Here is a 17,423-nt window from a genome sequence, read left to right as displayed (position 1 = left end):
TATCACTATACTTGCTGAGGGAATTCATCCATTGTAACTACTTTATTGGTCTCCTGATGAATTTCTGCTGCAAGGGTTAAAGATTCTAAAATGCTATTAGGCCTTGATACAGGAAAGTTGTTATAAATTATGACTCAGAAAAATCTTGATAGGCATTAACACTACATGTGAAAACTAGAAAGTGGATGACTTGTAGGAGAAAATTCCATTGGGGTAAAACTTAATATGAACCACGTTGGTGAATCAGTTCATGTTCTACGCATTAATTAGGTGCCAGTTTTTCCTTCTTTCTGTAACTTACCTATTGCTTGTATTTGAATGGATGATGTCACAGAATATAGATTGCAGCATTATTTTATGGACCACTGGGGAAGAAAGAAAATGCTTCCAGTAAAGCAATGACATACAATCAATTGCAAATGAATCTCAAAGTTAGAGAACTAAAATATTTTTTAAAATCCTCAACTTTTTTTTTTAAAGAATCTACTTCTTTTTAATTTTTATTTATTTGACAGAGAGAGAGCGAGAGAGGGAACACAAGCAGGGGGCAGTGGGAGAGGGAGAAGCAGGCTTCCTGAGGAGCAGGGAACCTGATGTGGGGCTCCATGCGGGGCTCCTTGCGGCACTCGATCCCAGGACCCTGGGATCATGACCTGAGCCAAAGGCAGACGCTTAACGACTGAGCCACCCAGGCACCCCTTAAAATCCTCATCTTAGAATAAATGAAGTATAGGAGGCAAAGAGTTTTGACTAAATTGATTAGTACAATCAAATGGTCAATACAATCACTTAATTCAATTGCCTTTTTGAGAATTAACTCGCAGAAAGAAGTAACAATTAATTTAGTTAAAATGTTAGTATACAAGTATGTAGGCAAACAATTCAATTACCTTCTTTGTGTAGAGAAGCTAAGAAATATTTATGGATTTGTTCTTTTCTTGATTTGAACCGGGAATGCACTTCAAGAAAGTTCTCATTTTGTTACATAAACTACAAATTCAGAGCATTTGTTTTAAAACTGTCAGAATAAGACTCTAGAGGATTAGGGTCTTAAAATTATTTAGTAAATATCCAAACATTCTCCTGCAGATCTCACCTTGTCCGACACGCTTTAGACATTCAACAAAAGTGCAATGTTATTTTACACAAGTGTCACGTTGTGCATTTATTACATGGTATAATGAACAGAGCTTTGCCATTGTTACTATTATTGCTTTTGATTATAATTATTACTATTCCCTTCATATCTCCTTCCAAAGATAATGAGTAGGAATAGCTGGTGAAAAGGGCAAATGTGAATGCTGACTCTGAACCTGCCATCATCTATGACAAATACCTCTGACAGTTCATTTTGTCCCACTTCCACGTCACACCACCCCCATCCCCAAATCTCAGCCTTCATATTAGACCCCTTCACAACACAAAACAACACAACACTGCAGGCAGCCAACATCAGTAGATCAGACTTTGCTCCATGATGTAAAGCTATTTCACATCCCTGAGATAGGGCACTTTTTCCCAAAGGAAAAAAAAAAAAAAAGACTCCTTATGTCCACATAAACAACATCACAAACTGGTCAAAAGTGGTATGAAGCGTGCCCAGGTATCACTTTGCTTAGGTAAGTATCCCTTCTTCACTCCTTGTTGAAAGTCTAGCTATTGCTTTTCTTTCTCCAGATACATATAAATCTAGAAAGAGGATAAATAGCCAAGGATGGGCTGGGGTGTAATCGGACTCTTCTGAACCCAGGAAATTGCTTGGCTACCACTCTTTACTAGCATAGCATAAAGGTAAAAATAACTGAACTGAGCAGATTATTCAAAACTTCAGCTGAGGGGTGCCTGGATGGTTCAATCCATTAAGTGTCTGCCTTCGGCTCAGGTCATGATCCCAGGGTCCTGGGATTGAGCCCTCCATCAGGCTCCCTGCTTGGCAGGGATCCTGCTTCTCCCTCTCCCTCTGCCCGCCACTCCCCCTGTTTGTGTGTTCTCTCTCTCTCTCTCTTTCTCTGACAAATAAATAAATAAAATATTTTTTAAAAACCCAAAAAACCTTAGCTGAGCCTAAAATATTACCCAGAAAATTCTTGGGCTTGAGTGACTTCCAGTTTCTCTCCTTTCTATTAGAAAGTACTTTAAATTGTCACCTTTCTCCCCCAGTCTCCTACCTCATACCTTCAGTTTCAATAGACTCCTCCTTCCTTCTGAATTAAGTAAAAACCATAGGGCATTTACTCCCTCACTTATACATCCCTCATTTCAGCAGTGACTCCTCTGCCCCAGCTGTTTCAGCCCCCAGGCTTTGAGTCAGACTAGCCCAGAGTTTTCCCAGCTGACACCCCAAACACCATGTGACAGAGACAAGCCATCATCACTGTGCTCTCCCACTCAATCCATGAGCATAAAATCCATGACCAAGTTGTTTTATCCCACTAAATTTGGGATGTTTGTTACACAATAATACAACTTCTTCAACAATTCAGTTTTCTTGGCGCAACACTAGAATGAAAACAAAAATAAAATCTCTCACTCTTGCATTGTAACTCCCTCACCCATGTCATAGCTTCTTCTCTTTCCTGGTAACTTCTCCAAAAACGAACATTTACTGTCTCCTTATTTGCTCCTCAGATATGGCCCACCTGAAACCACCTCTGCCCATAACACAAATGATCAAAGCCAGCGGAAACAATTCAGATATTGTATTTATTCTTTATGTTGCGTTTGACTCTCTTGACCATCCTGTGCTCTTGGAATTTTCTTTTCCTTTGACTTCATGAACTCCACACTCAGGCTTTTCTTGTTCCTTACTGGATATTCCTCAGTTTTCTCTCCCAGGATCTGCTGTCTCCCTCTACTTCTTAGGTGTTTCCCTCCCTAGGATCCTGCTATATAAACGGGCCCAAGATAGCACCCGTATATTGGCCTAAAATGACCCCCATATTGTTTTCTCCTTCGCACAGCAGGCTAGGACTAGTAGCCCAAAGCCAGACAGCACCAATCTCAAATTCTCACACATCTAATCGCTTTATATGTAATCTAAACAAATATACTTTTTAGCCAGTTAGAACCCATCTACTTTTCGTACCCTGAGAAACTGCACCCATCATCTGTTAACCATGGATAAAACAAATCCTGTAGCCACAAAAGACACCAAATTCTTGCCGCGCTTTGGAGCTCTCTGCATTCAAATGCTCTACCACTGAGCCATACCCCCAATGCTTTGGAGCTCTCTGAACCAAGTCCCCCATATGCTACTAAGTGCTATCACCTAGGCAAGTGAGCCCACTCTCTATTTTCCCCTTCTCCCCAAGAGCCCCCTGTCCTATCTCCCTTCTGGATGGTAGCCCCATGCTGTTGTCTTTGGAAGATCTTTTGCCTGGAAAACCTTCCCCTGTCATGCAACCCTGTCCAAGACCACTCCCAAAAAGCTGTGTGTTACTGCCTTTTGGGGTCCTATCTTTTCCTTGATTGACCTGAAATCCCCAAATTTACCAGAGATCTCATTCTTAATCTTCTCCTTTTTTTTTTTTAACCTTAATGCATAATAATAATCATACCCTCTGTCACCAATTGCGTACCTGTATGCTCACAACCCTACATCTCCATCTAAAGGACAGATCTCGCTCAGGCTTCCTCGGCAAATGTGCTTCCCAGCTGGTGGACGGCAATCTCAGTCTTGTCATCATCTCTATCCCTCAAACCAGAATCTAAGAACTGTCCCATGTTTTTGTCTCTCACACTCTCAGATTCAATTGCTCACCCATTCCCATTGATTTTACCTCCTAAACATCTCTCAAATGTGTTCTTTCACACCGTCAAGCTCTATTTATTTCTCTGCTAAATGGTCTTTCTATCTCAGTGGCTTTCACAATGGTCCAGTTATATCCCTCCCCAGCTTAAATATTCTAGTTGTTCTCCAGACCCTTCAAGCGCAATGTCTTTTTAACCAATATTTTCAGTATCATCCTCTACCACTTCCCACACACTCAGGCATACCAAACTATTTGTGCTTCTCTGACTGTTACATCTTCACTCACCTTCATGCTATTTCCCCACTTCTTACTTACCCATCCCAGCCATCTCAGGATTTAACTCTCACCGATTCCTCAAACCTCAATTCCAGTAGCTTCTCAACTACGAAGCCCTCTTTTATTTCTCTCCATCTTCCCAAATGCCCCCATAGGCTGAATGTGCCTTATTCATATTCCTGCAGCACTCTAAGTTTTTTTCCAACATGGAATTTAGTACACTGGATGTGGTTAATTATTTATTTGCACAGAACCACTCTGTGATCTCTGGAAGGCAGTGACTACTTTTTTCACCTCTTTAAACTCACAGCCTAGAATTCTATCTGGTATATCACAAGATATTGAAAAAAGTTCTGTTGAAGGATTGAAGAACAAAGAATAAGGTAGGATAACATAAATTATGAACATCACAAATCAAGGCCATTTGTTCATATGGAACATTTAAAATTGTCTTGGGCATTTTAGTTATGGTGGATTACTGCTCTTTTATACATGCGCATAATACATGTATATATATATATTTTACATATATGTAAATTCTACATATATATTATACATATATATATGCTTACTATATACTTCTCTTGATGATTCTTATTTTTTAAATTTTCTTTATGTGTTAATTCTGCTTTCCCTCTTAAGTATAAACTTGAAAAATGAATCCTACTGCTTTTAAAAATGCATATTATGTCCAGCAAAAAAATGTCTTATAAGTTTTTCTACCTGCTGAGTAATATACTTTTAAAAGCTGAATTACCTGTGAGCACGCTAAAAGTAAGAATATGATAACAGATACCTTTTTGAAGAGCATATCATTTAACCACATCAACTTTTTATTCTGGGCTTATGCTTTGAACAGTTCTCTAAACATTCTTTTTAAAGACTATTCAAAACAAACCAACATATCAAAAACAAACTAATTCTCTTTCATTTCCACTTAAATATAGTAAAGCTATATTTATACTTATAAGTAGATTTAAAATACTAACCATGAAAACTTAGCTAAGAAATGAAAAATTACTTTTAAAAAGCAATATTGGGGGGATACCTATCAATACCACCACTTTTTGTTTTGATTTACAAAAGGGAAGATTATATGGCCCTACATAAGGATTTACATGATAGAAATATTATGTCTCCAAAGGAATCTATGTTCTTTTCTTTTATATTTTTTGTGCTGAGATTTTTAAAATAATATAATTAGATAAAGAATCATTTGTTGATATGTAAGACATCCACAATTTTTTAAAAGAATGAAACAAGTGGCATCATGTAGTTAATATAGTTGCAAGGAAGAGAATGTGCCAGTAATAATGGAAAGCTATCAACGGTATTTCTTTTTTTCTAATATGGAAAGAAACAATTTCTATGACCATCAAATTTTTCTCAAGATCCAAAAAGTTTCTCTTTCTACACATATATCTATAATGCATGCTTGTTAATGGCATAAAGTCATAGGTAGTCAGAGCTTAAAGGGGGTTCTATATCTACTAGTCTTAAAACATTTTGGGGCGCCTGGGTGGCTCAGTTGGTTAAGCGACTGCCTTCGGCTCAGGTCATGATCCTGGAGTCCCGGGATCGAGTCCCGCATCGGGCTCCCTGCTCAGCAGGGAGTCTGCTTCTCCCTCTCCCGCTCCCCCCTCTTGTGCTCTTTCTCTCTCTCACTCTCTCTCTCAAATAAATAAAAAAAAAAAACATTTCATTTTACAAAGAAAGTGAATACTACAAAGGTCAAGTGTTTTGTCTAAAGCCACACCATTAATTTGGAATAAAACCTGAATGAAATCCAGATGTTCTGACAAGTGTCCATTATACAAATACATTTGTGATTATGTGCTTGTATAACTATATATATGTGTACCACACATACATGTGTATGTATATTTAACATGGAAAATTTATGTTAAAAAAAAGAACTGTACGTTCTGTCTGGAAATCAGTCGCTGCTTTATATTTAACGATTTAATCGTTAGGCAATCAAAAAGAAAGATAAAATATTGCTTAAGTAGCAAAGTGCTTGTCAGAAGAAGGCAATTATATGTTTATCCTGCCCCCTTAGGACCTCAAAATTATCATGGAATTCTCTGGGAAAATGGCTCTATGCACCCAAAACTTTGGGTTAACTTTTTTCTTAATTGCTTTTGTTCCTTAAAAAACTGCATGTATTTCACAATTATGTTAGTTCCTTGTTTTAAGTCCTAAGTATTGATTATATGACAAACCATTACAATTCCAAAGAAATCAATGCAACAATGCACATCATAAAAATATTTTGATAATACGTGGAAATGGCCCTTTCCACGTCTTTTAAGAATTAAGGATTTAAATTTACCATGATAGAAGCAGTGGATAAAGAAATGTTTGCTCTTAATGAATATAACAAAATCCTCACAGAAAAAAAATGCATCAAATAAAATAATACTATTTTTTCTACTTTATTAACCACCACGATTCCTATAACTAATATCTCAAGATCCCGTATCATTTCAGATTATGTCAATGCACTTTAGTAACTGTCCTTCACAAATGGTAGCTGCTATTAAAATGCAGCAATAACTTTGACAAAAAACAACAGACATGTTCCTCAGAGAAATGTTACCCCAGGCATTGTTTGGAGAGTGTTTTGTTATTCAATAATTTGTCTTAGGAGTCCCAAGTGATTTTAACTTTCACCTTTATAGAAATGCTTTCTTTCATAACTGAAGAACCATGAGAACTGGAAAATAGCCAGTTTAATTTTGTAGCACACATAAAATCCAGCTTAATTTCCCAAATGAGCATTTTATAAATAATGAGTAGGAAAAAATACATAGAGCAGAGATGGACATTACTATTTGTGTTCCCAGAGGTAGTACTCCACCTGCTTGAATTTACTCCATAAAATAGGAAAATTACTTATTATGTTCTCCAAAGAGTGATGATGATTAGTCTTGAATCCCTCCTGGGAAATTTGAAGATAAAAGCACACTGATCTTCATATCTTCCTCTTTATGTAGCATATTGTTGGAATTTTCAAGTTGACCAAATCTTCAAAAGAAGGATTTTTTTTTAATAATTTGTTTACTCCATGTATATTGAATGTGTATTTAAAGAAGGCTTTTTGAGGCTTGCATGTTTGTGTGTGCAGTGGGAAGGGAATGATGGGTTAATTAAAATCTTCATCTCAACGACATGTTGACCTTTTATTTTTAATACTCTAATAATAACAGTTACTTAAAGCTGAGGGTCGATATCATCAAAAGAAAAAACAAATTTGTGGAAGAGAAATAAAATCCATCTTGTATTTTTAACATACAAAAGCTTGTAGCATAGATTAGTATTTAGAAGATAGTCACAATGGGGTTCATTTGGAAGTTGTTTTAACGACTAAGCGTATTTGAAGTAGGTATGTGCAAGGGATGGAAGAAGAGAAATTTATGTGGCATATGTGTAGAGGATTGACCATGCTGATGTTGATGTTAAGAAAGTCTAAGAACCAAACTTTGTTTTCTCACCGGTCACCCCTTCCTGACATACTATCCCTAAGCTCACCGACTGCAGGATCCAATGGGCCTGCTCAGACTGCCTATTCTGTCAAGCATTTGGGTGAGAATGTACTAGTATTCCAGAAATAAACAGAGAAGAATGAAATAGGAACTGGATTTACTTAAGGTATTTAAGAACTCTCGGATGACTTTCTAGCCAATACAATGACAGTCTATACAGATTCCCTGAGTATCGAATATTAAAATTCAGCAGAGAAGAGACACAAGAATTTTGTCCACTTCTGGGGTAACAGTAGGGTTTGCAGTCCCCTGAAACTAGATTTACAAGTTGCATTGCTACCAAGGGATACAGTCCTCTCCATTTTAGAGTGCCAGTCCCATTGGATTACACTCATCACCAAACACTTGATGCTATAATTGTCACATGATCGTTTTCAGTTCTGAAATATACAACAAACACAATCTTTTGCCTGCAAGGCCATGGTCAAGAACATGTGGACCTTTCTCCAATCTCTCCAGTGTCTCTCTGTCTCTCTGTCTCTCTCCCCACTCCCTGCCTCCTACACGCACACACAGATATACACAGATACACACAGAGCACAGAGAAGCCTAAGATACCTGCCAACTAATGACTAACAAAAATAAGGCAAACCTGCAATACAGATTTGGAAACACTGGGGATGGAAATCACGTTGAGGAGAAACAGAGGGCCAAATTTTGAGGTGTTTTTTGGTTGTTGTCTTTTTTTTTTAAACCTATGACAACTCTTTTTACCCCCCAGTCTCCTTTATGTTACCCAACAGTCCTGGGAAACGTGGATTCCATCTCAACCTCACTCCTCAGCTCCACGCTGCTTGCCCACGCCCACAACTACTTCTCCTTGGCAATGGGAATAAATCCTTTTCCTGTTCTCTTGGGGTGCATCAAATCTCTGACCCCTTTGTGTCCCCCGTCCCTTCAGATTAACCTCCCTGCCTACACTTGTCCCTTCCTCATTCCAAAAAGGTGCAAAAAGAGCAACGTTCAGTTTTGTTTTTTGGTGGGTTTTTGTTTTTTGTTTTTGTTTTTGTTTTTTTTTTCCGAACAAAGAGGAAACCTGGGCCTTGAAGCTTTTTCTCATGGAGCCTAAGCTCTTAGAGGTACCCCTGCACTCACTCCCACATCAGCTCAAGACTCCTCCGAGTTCACTTCACCAGGCTGGGGACAGAACCGGCAAAAATCTTCCTGCTCCGCAAGTCAACTTGGCCTCCGCCGGGAACCAAAAGCCAGAGTGACGGGGTGCCATCTCGAGGGCCTGCAGCTTCTCTCTGGGCCCCCAAACAGCAAGGTAGGGGCTGGGATGCCCCGAACCCGGGCTCGGGGAGAGGCTGTCGCGGAGCAGGCGCCCTAGAGCAGGGTCTCCGGGGTCCCGGGAGTAGTCACGTGTTTCCGAGGCGCCTCTAAAACCCCCGCTGCTCCCCGCTCCTTCCTCCCTACCCCCCACCTCTTCCCCACCGCCACCTCCAGGTCCTCCCCCTGCAGTCGCCGCCACCCGGGCGCAGAAGCGACCGCGTTCCCGGGAGCCGAGGCACCAGCACCGGCCCGGGCGCCCCGAGGTACCGGGTTCAGCCTCTCCCCGCCGCTCCCTTCCGCGCGGGGGTGGGCCAGCAGGGAGGGGCGGAGGCCGTTCCTGGCTCGGGCAAAGAGTCCGCGCGGGGCCGGGTAACCGCACCCCTGTCCCTGGTCCCGGGTGTAGTAGGGGCTCCCGAGAGGGCGAGTGGGGAAGCCAAAGGCAGAGCCGCTGGAAAAGTGGGGGCTTGGGGTGGAGGAACAGGCAATTGTCAGGCGTGAAGGGAGAGCGGGGAAGGGACCAAGCGGAATTCTTTCGTGCGGGGCAAGTACTCACCCGGGGTGGGGCAGGCGCTGGCCGAATCCAGGAGGAGTGTCCGGAATCCGCACTGGAGCTGGATCGGCAGCAAGCGGGAGGGGGGTCTGCGGGGACCTAGCGCTCCCCTTGCGGGCGAGCCGCGGGTGCAGCCCGGCTGGCATCCGAGGCGGGGGAACCGCAGCCCACGGGGTGCTCAGCCAGTGCACAGCCGTAGCCGGGCTCTGGCGCGGTCCCCGGGCGCGGTCCACCGGGCGCCACTCGGTCAGTCCACCTGGCGCGCGGTGCCGCAGCTGGCCGCAGACCCGGAGGCAGCTGCGCGCCTGGATTGGCGCTCTTGTTTGCAAGGTGGCCTCATAGGACAAATGCGAGCAGTACCATACATCCATACACCTTGAATTCCAGAAACAAGGAATTTTTATCCCCAAGTTCACAGAGCTTTAGTTTCTCTTTTAAAGGCACTGAACCATTGTGTTGGATCAAAGTCGAAAGACTTTGCCAGAGACCATGGAATAGCCTGAGGCTCTCAGCAGAATTTTGAGCCGGAATGCGATTTTACATTTCAGATTTCTCAAGGGAAAAGAAACTCTGCTGTTAGAATTAAGAGAGGGTGGCGCGTGCCTGCGTGTCTGTCAGCTGAGCAAAGCTGTATTTATCTTTCCAACTCAAATTTTGCCAGATTCTAGCTTTAAAAATAAATCGTGGGAATATTTGAGAACATGGAATCTCGCCATTGTTCCAGGATCATAGCAAAATAGGCAATACTTGATATTTATCATTGCCAGAGGGAAAAAAAAATCATGTATTTTATCCTTTTGTGTGTGATTGGCATCCTCTGTGAAAAGATGTGTATTTTCATAAGACAGGAAATTATCCTAACAAAGGAACCTTATTTAAATATATTAGCTGTCTTTTAGTATCCTTTGAGTTCCCTGAAGTTCCTCCTGTTATTCTTTTTAAGAACTATCTACTTAACATACCTAAGGTCTATTCGGAAGATTTCATTTGTCTTGGTGTCAGCTGTAGATCAATTTTTATAAGAAAATTACAATATCAGAAAATTACAGAAAGTCTACAAAGACATTGCTTTTTAAAAGTCACCACAGTTTGACAAAGAACTTTTATTTTTTTCACTTTTTACTCTGAGGATTAAAGTTTGATGTTGCAGCCTGGGAATTCTGATGGTGGGAGCTAAAACTAGATACAAAAGAGGAAAATGTTGTAAGTAAACACAACAAAGGTTACACACAGTCAGTATCAAATTTCTCCTAAAATAATATTTCATTTTTAAAACATCGTCTCTGGTTATATTTCACAATTTCTCTGGCTCTCTGAGATGAAGAAAAGTACACATATTACATTACTCTCATTATGTATAAAGTATTTATGTTTCATAAAATTGTACAGTATTCATTATAACACTTGTCGAAAAGCAGATAATTATTAAACAGATCTACATTTCATTATAGGTTTGCTTATTGTGCTTTTCAGAGAAGTAAAGGGGTAAATTTAAGAAAAGAAATCCTTTGTGCTTTTTTTTCTTTCATTTTAAAGTAGTTTCTTTACCTTTGATTTTCAATTTAAAAAAAAAGACAAATCTTATTGGACAAACATTTCCTACTGTTTGAAATATCCCCTGGCTACTGTCATAGAGGAAGAAATTTCTCTTTGTCCAAAGTTCTTCTAGTCGGACTAAGAATTAAATTTCTGTAAGACAGATTAACAGAAGAAAATCAGATTAATTTCCTACCTACAGGGAATCTACACAGACATGGAAATTCCACAGACAGGCAAAATGAGGTTTATATGTCATCCTGAGCTAAGGAGAGTGGTAAGGGAGGAAAGCCACTAGCAGGAAGGTGAGAGGAGATGTTTGGAAAATGAAGGTTGCCCTGTTGTGCAGGTAAGTTTCTTAGGCAAAAATGAATTTCTATAAATAGCTCTTTTCCTGGTACAGGTCCTCTATCTAAATTTTTTTTAGGCAGTTGGTGGGGAGGTCAAAGTTTCTACCTGAGTCTTTTGGGTCTTGATTATTTTCAGTTCAAAACAATCTACCTGCCATTGCATGGCCCATCTTGGGTATTCTGCCTTTGGCCGCCACACTACAAGGTGGTGCGTTAAAGAAACAGCTTAGCATTCCCTTCCTTCCCCCTGGCCGCATTTGCAATATCTCCAGTTGTAAGAAGTCACTGGAGCAAAGATTCACAAAATGCTCATTTAGTGCAGAGCACGATATTAGGTGTTAGGTGTATGTTTGTGTGTAGATGGGATGGATTGGCCTGGGGCTAGAGAGAGAGCAGCGCGAGGTTGACTACAGTCTGACCAAAATAAAAGGAATAAATGAATGTTAAATGAGTGAATGAATGTTAGGAGAGGGAAAAAAACATAAGAAAAAATGATAATTTATCAATCTATCAATAGGTACAAATACGCATCCATGATATTCAGCAACAGTGTAAGTGTTCATGCTGTTGTGAAAAAAATCCATCGCTGGCTGTCAGGAAAATGTCATTCATTCATCCATTCATTCATTCATCATCCATTTAGGGCCTTTTCTCTCTCAGGCACTGCAGTCTGTAATTACTCATTGTGTAACCTTGAATTAACTCCTCAGAATATTACTCACATAATATCTTGTATTTGTTATCTTAATGCCAGAGCCTAGCAATGCACCTCACACATTAATTGTTCAATAAATGCTAGTTGAATGAGCAAAGGAAGGACCAACTAATCTTTCTTAGTTATTCATTAATAAAAGAAGCCTCCCCCTTTAAAATTATATATAAGTAGTGTTTTTTATGGAGGGAAAGAAGTTTTTCCTGTGTCCAATGAATACTCAGGATGGCATTTCCTTCATCTTCTTACTAACAAGGCAGTGGTTTTTATAATTTAATGAATTCAGTATTTTCTGTGCAAGTATTATCATAGAAAATTTTTAGTGACACAGTGCAATCTGATGTACTTTTTTTACATTTAAATAAAAACAAATGTAAATATTTTTTGCTATTTTAGTTTCATGTTGCTTTATCACTGAAGGCATCTCATTTAAAATTTTAAAACGCTAAGCAATCCCCATTGTCTATGGATGTTATCTCCTCATTACATTTTAGGGCCATTTGAAAACCTGTCTAATTTCAGTGGTTCCAATATATATGTGTATGTAAACAGACATATATATACGTGTAGTCATGCACTATCCTGAACTTTCTTACATTCCCCAGATGATTCATTTCTGTTTTTTTTTAAAGTGGGAAAAATTAAACTAACTTTTAAAATGATGAGTAACAAGTGTTTACTTAGCATCCACTATGTACAACATAACTCTATTAAGCACCATTTCCATCATGAAAAGAATTAAGACGTTTTCCTTTATGTCCATTAGTGTCTAATTGAGAAGACCGCCCACTACATTGGAGTCAGTCTGAATTTTAGATTCAACCACATTGTTTCTACTACCACAAATTGTACTGCATTTCCTCTTCCTTCAAAAAATTTTGGACAGTAATATTTTACTTTAAAGGAGTGTCATCTTTTAGTTACACATCCCAGGAAAACACAAAGCCCATTGTAGAATCAACTACCCAATTTCTCTTTTGTCCTTCCTTACCTTGGTCGTAGAAAAGATAGTCAATAGCCACTGACCTACAGCAAAAAATGATTCTCAAGAAAGTGAGTCAGAAGAAGAATAACTAAGCAGGATCACAGTAACAAATAACCTGTACACATTATAAATATAATTAGGATTTAAACAAGGTAGATGGAACCAGGGGAGTTATCAGAACCCAGGAAATTAGGCAGAAAGGCCAGTCAAAGCTACTCTGATTAGAAGCTCACTGATCTATACAGAGTAGTTACTGGGAGGCCATTAACTAACTGGTAATATGATGAATAAGATGATTCGGTAGGTCATGTGAGTAACTTTTGCACCAGTTACCCCTTTTAACTTGGGGCAATATCAATGTAAATTGTTGGCTAGTGTCTAAGAATGAATGAGTAAGACCCTGAGCTCTTGAATTAATTTATCTTTAAAGGGATGTTATCAGCTTCTGGAAAGTAATTTAATCAACATAGAATCAGTTGTAGAAGTTGTGAAAAACTTAAACTTTCAAATTTTCTCATAGAACAATGATGCCTGTATCATCCTATTTGAAACCTGCTGTATATAAACCTGGAGTTAAAATTGCTGATAATGAATGTATGTACACAATAGGATTTTCTATTTGGAAATATTTTGGATCAGGACCTAAAAGTCCCTTATAAATTAAAGATAATAGTATTCACTATTAATTAGATATGTATGTATTCTTATAGTTTTAAATATAGTTATCCAACTATAGATCTAGAAATATGTACATAAACTGATATGTAGTATATATTCTTTTTAAAGTTGCATTATATAAGGATCTCTATAACAACATCTGTATTCATCAGAATTAATTAACTATTGCTATCCTGAGTGTTCTATAGGAAACTCTTGTTAAAAAAATAATAGTGCTTACTTTTTTTATAATTCTGCCAAATCTCTAAAATGTAGCAGTAAATAAGAAATACCATTGTGCTATTAATAATATTACACTGTTAATTTTGTTTGAAATGGAAAAAAACTTATTATGGGGTATGATATTAGTATTACTTCTACATTTAAGATGTAAGTTTTCCTCAGATGATATGAATTTATTCAATCTTTTTAAAGCTGAAAATTATTTTCAATTTTTAAATTAAAAAATAAACAAGTAAAGTTTGTTTTTAAAAACACTAGCAGACTGCTGGTCAGTGGCTATCCTAATTCATGATAATCTGGCACATGTCAAAAGACTAAGAATTGATCATGGAATGACTTTGCCATCTAGTATTGTGCACACATAGTCAACAGTAAGCTTGATAAACAGTAAGTGCCTAGTACATAGACCTAAGTCCTGGGATAGTGTTTCTACACTTGAGAAGCTTACATTTGAACACGCATGAACTAGATAATATTTAGGATACTAGACATTTGTTTGAATTTTTCATTTTTCCATAAATATTTATTTAGCACCTACAATGGTGAAGTTACTAGGCCATGTATTGTGGTAGATACCACGATGAATAAAGGACAGTTTTCTGCTTTCCCATTGCTTATAAATAGATAAGGTAAGCTGCTATGTATTTTAATAGCATTGCAAAGCAAATTGTGACATACAGCATCAGACAGCTAGAAACAGAGCAATATGGGAGTTCCAAAGAGGAGATCACATCCAATTGAGTAGGCCAAGGAATACCTCAGGACAGGTGACTTTTAAGTTTGACCTTGATTGAAGTTGGAAACGAATGACTGTTTAAGATAAGATTATGTGACCACACCATGAATAAGCACCTTGACTAGACAATTAATAATAATGAGCTATTTTAAATTAGATATCTTGAAGTTCTCATATACATTTGCCTTTTCCTTCCCTTTCATTATATCTACATAAATCTAAAAAACAAGGTCTGCTATTTTAACACAAATTAACATACCATAGAAATGATGATAGACTTAAACTTACTGTACTTGTTATTGGCTGATATTTGCTCTGCACTTGGACCAATTAAAGACCTCATGAAACTTTGTTTAGGAGATTAATAAGGTATGGGAACAAATTTTAAAATTTAGTTTCCCTCTCAGTGGATTAATTTATCGTAGTCACGCAATTTTTTTTTGAAGTTGGTAACTAACGTCTTTTTATTCCAAGCAGAGCTATAAAATGGATTTAGAACTCCAGGAGTTTTATAACAAGACCCTTGCCACCGAGAACAATACTGTTGCCACTCGGAATTCTGATTTCCCGGTCTGGGATGACTATAAGAGCAGTGTGGATGACTTGCAGTATTTTCTGATTGGACTTTATACATTTGTAAGTCTTCTTGGTTTTATGGGCAATCTACTTATTTTAATGGCTCTCACGAGAAAACGTAATCAGAAGACTATGGTCAACTTCCTCATAGGAAATTTGGCCTTCTCTGATATTTTGGTTGTGCTGTTTTGCTCACCTTTCACACTGACCTCTGTCCTGCTGGATCAGTGGATGTTTGGCAAAATCATGTGTCATATTATGCCTTTTCTTCAATGTGTGTCTGTTCTGGTTTCAACTTTAATTCTGATATCAATTGCCATCGTCAGGTATCATATGATAAAACATCCTATATCTAATAATTTAACAGCAAACCATGGCTACTTCCTGATTGCTACCGTCTGGACACTAGGTTTTGCGATTTGCTCTCCCCTTCCAGTGTTTCACAGTCTGGTGGAACTTCAGGAAACATTTGGCTCAGCATTGCTGAGCAGCAGGTATTTATGTGTTGAGTCATGGCCATCTGATTCGTACAGAATTGCTTTTACTATCTCTTTATTGCTAGTTCAGTATATTCTGCCCTTGGTGTGTCTCACTGTAAGTCATACCAGTGTCTGCAGGAGTATAAGCTGTGGGTTGTCCAACAAAGAAAACAAACTAGAAGAAAATGAGATGATCAACTTAACTCTTCATCCATTCAAAAAGAGTGGGCCTCAGGTGAAACTGTCCAGCAGCCATAAGTGGGGCTATTCATTCATCAGAAAACACAGAAGAAGATACAGCAAGAAGACAGCATGTGTGTTACCTGCTCCAGCAAGATCGCCTCAAGAGAACCACTCAAGAATGCTTCCAGAAAACTTGGGTTCCGTAAAAAGTCAGCTCTCGTCATCCAGTAAGTTCATACCAAGGGTCCCCACCTGCTTTGAGATGAAACCTGAAGAAAACTCAGATGTTCATGAAATGCGAGTAAACCGTTCTATCATGAGAATCAAAAAGAGATCCCGAAGTGTTTTCTATAGACTGACCATATTGATATTAGTGTTTGCCGTTAGCTGGATGCCCCTACACCTTTTCCATGTGGTAACTGATTTTAATGATAACCTTATTTCAAACAGGCATTTCAAGTTGGTGTATTGCATTTGTCATTTGTTAGGCATGCTGTCCTGTTGCCTTAATCCTATTCTGTATGGTTTTCTTAATAATGGGATCAAAGCTGATTTAATTTCCCTTATACAGTGTCTTCATATGTCATAATTCTCAATGTTTACCAAGGACAGAACAAATGTTGGGATCGTCTAAAACATCTTAACTCTGTATGTACAAACACAAATTTTAGTAACATGAAATTTAATTTATGTATCAGAGTTCTGGATTTGAATGTCAGTTCATAATATGTGGAAGATAACTTAAGTGTGTTATATATAATATGATGAATTCATTTAGTTGTATAAATCAGTGTAAATGCAATCTATAATTTCACTTTAAGAAGTAGTTACATTAACTTTCATTTCATCTTGTCATGTAAACAAATGAATTGTAATTTTTGTTTAAAATAAAAGTTGTATCTAATCAACTCAGTATTTTTTGTTCAAAATTACAACAAACAAAAATATTTTTCCTGAGGATCATTTAATTTCAAATATGAGGAATATATATTATCTATTTATCTTCATTTCTACTTCACAGACTTCTTAATATTTAGTTTGTGAAAATACAGAAAACATTTAGTATGCTCAGCAAATCGTAACAAATGATAGATGTACGCCCACGTCATGATTATAATTGTAAGCATTGGGTACAGCTTTGGCAGGAAAACACTGATTTCCTATTATTGATAATTGGTCAGATTGTTCATTTGCCCCACTGTCCAGTAACACACAATTAATTTAGTAAATAAAAGTAGATTTTAAATCTTTTCTAGTCTTATACCACATTAACACTATCAAAGAAAGATTGTTTTCATATATATCTTTTATAATCTAAAATGCGAAGTATAAATGGTATCTGTATTTCCAAATATTAATTAATTTAAAAATATTTCAAGTGTCCCCAGGGGGAACAAAAGGTTAATTTTTTTGGTCAAGATATAGAAGGATTGATAGACTTTGTGCTAGTTCAGTACTGAGGTCTCATATGCTATCTTACTAAACTTTTCAATTGAAACTTTTTGTTTATTTCAGACAGTTTTTTTAAAAACCGAGTCCCTGAAAATCACTGAATGTTTTCACAAGCGGCT

At 38.1% G+C, this 17,423-nt stretch overlaps 1 protein-coding gene across 2 annotated transcripts; it reads left to right on the top strand.

The window, feature by feature from the left end:
* Window positions 1-8,246: 8,246 nt before the first annotated feature.
* Window positions 8,247-16,754, top strand: NPY5R (neuropeptide Y receptor Y5). Of its 2 annotated transcripts, none has more exons than XM_031017335.2 (2): window positions 8,247-8,840; window positions 15,092-16,754. In XM_031017335.2, the coding sequence occupies exon 2, from the start codon at window positions 15,101-15,103 to the stop codon at window positions 16,439-16,441; it is 1,341 nt and encodes a 446-aa protein (XP_030873195.2). In that variant the 5' UTR covers window positions 8,247-8,840; window positions 15,092-15,100; the 3' UTR covers window positions 16,442-16,754. The 2 variants fall into 2 exon arrangements, with proteins under 2 accessions (XP_030873195.2, XP_030873192.2); XM_031017332.2 differs by lacking the exon at window positions 8,247-8,840 and adding an exon at window positions 8,987-9,108.
* The last annotated feature ends 669 nt before the right edge of the window (window positions 16,755-17,423 follow it).

The sequence above is a fragment of the Leptonychotes weddellii genome, chromosome 2, assembly GCF_054177405.1.
Source record: "Leptonychotes weddellii isolate Sample4059 chromosome 2, ASM5417740v2, whole genome shotgun sequence".
Taxonomy (NCBI): Eukaryota; Metazoa; Chordata; class Mammalia; order Carnivora; family Phocidae; genus Leptonychotes; species Leptonychotes weddellii.
The sequence above is the reverse complement of the archived record's forward strand: the minus strand, read 5'-3'. Positions and strand labels throughout refer to the sequence as shown.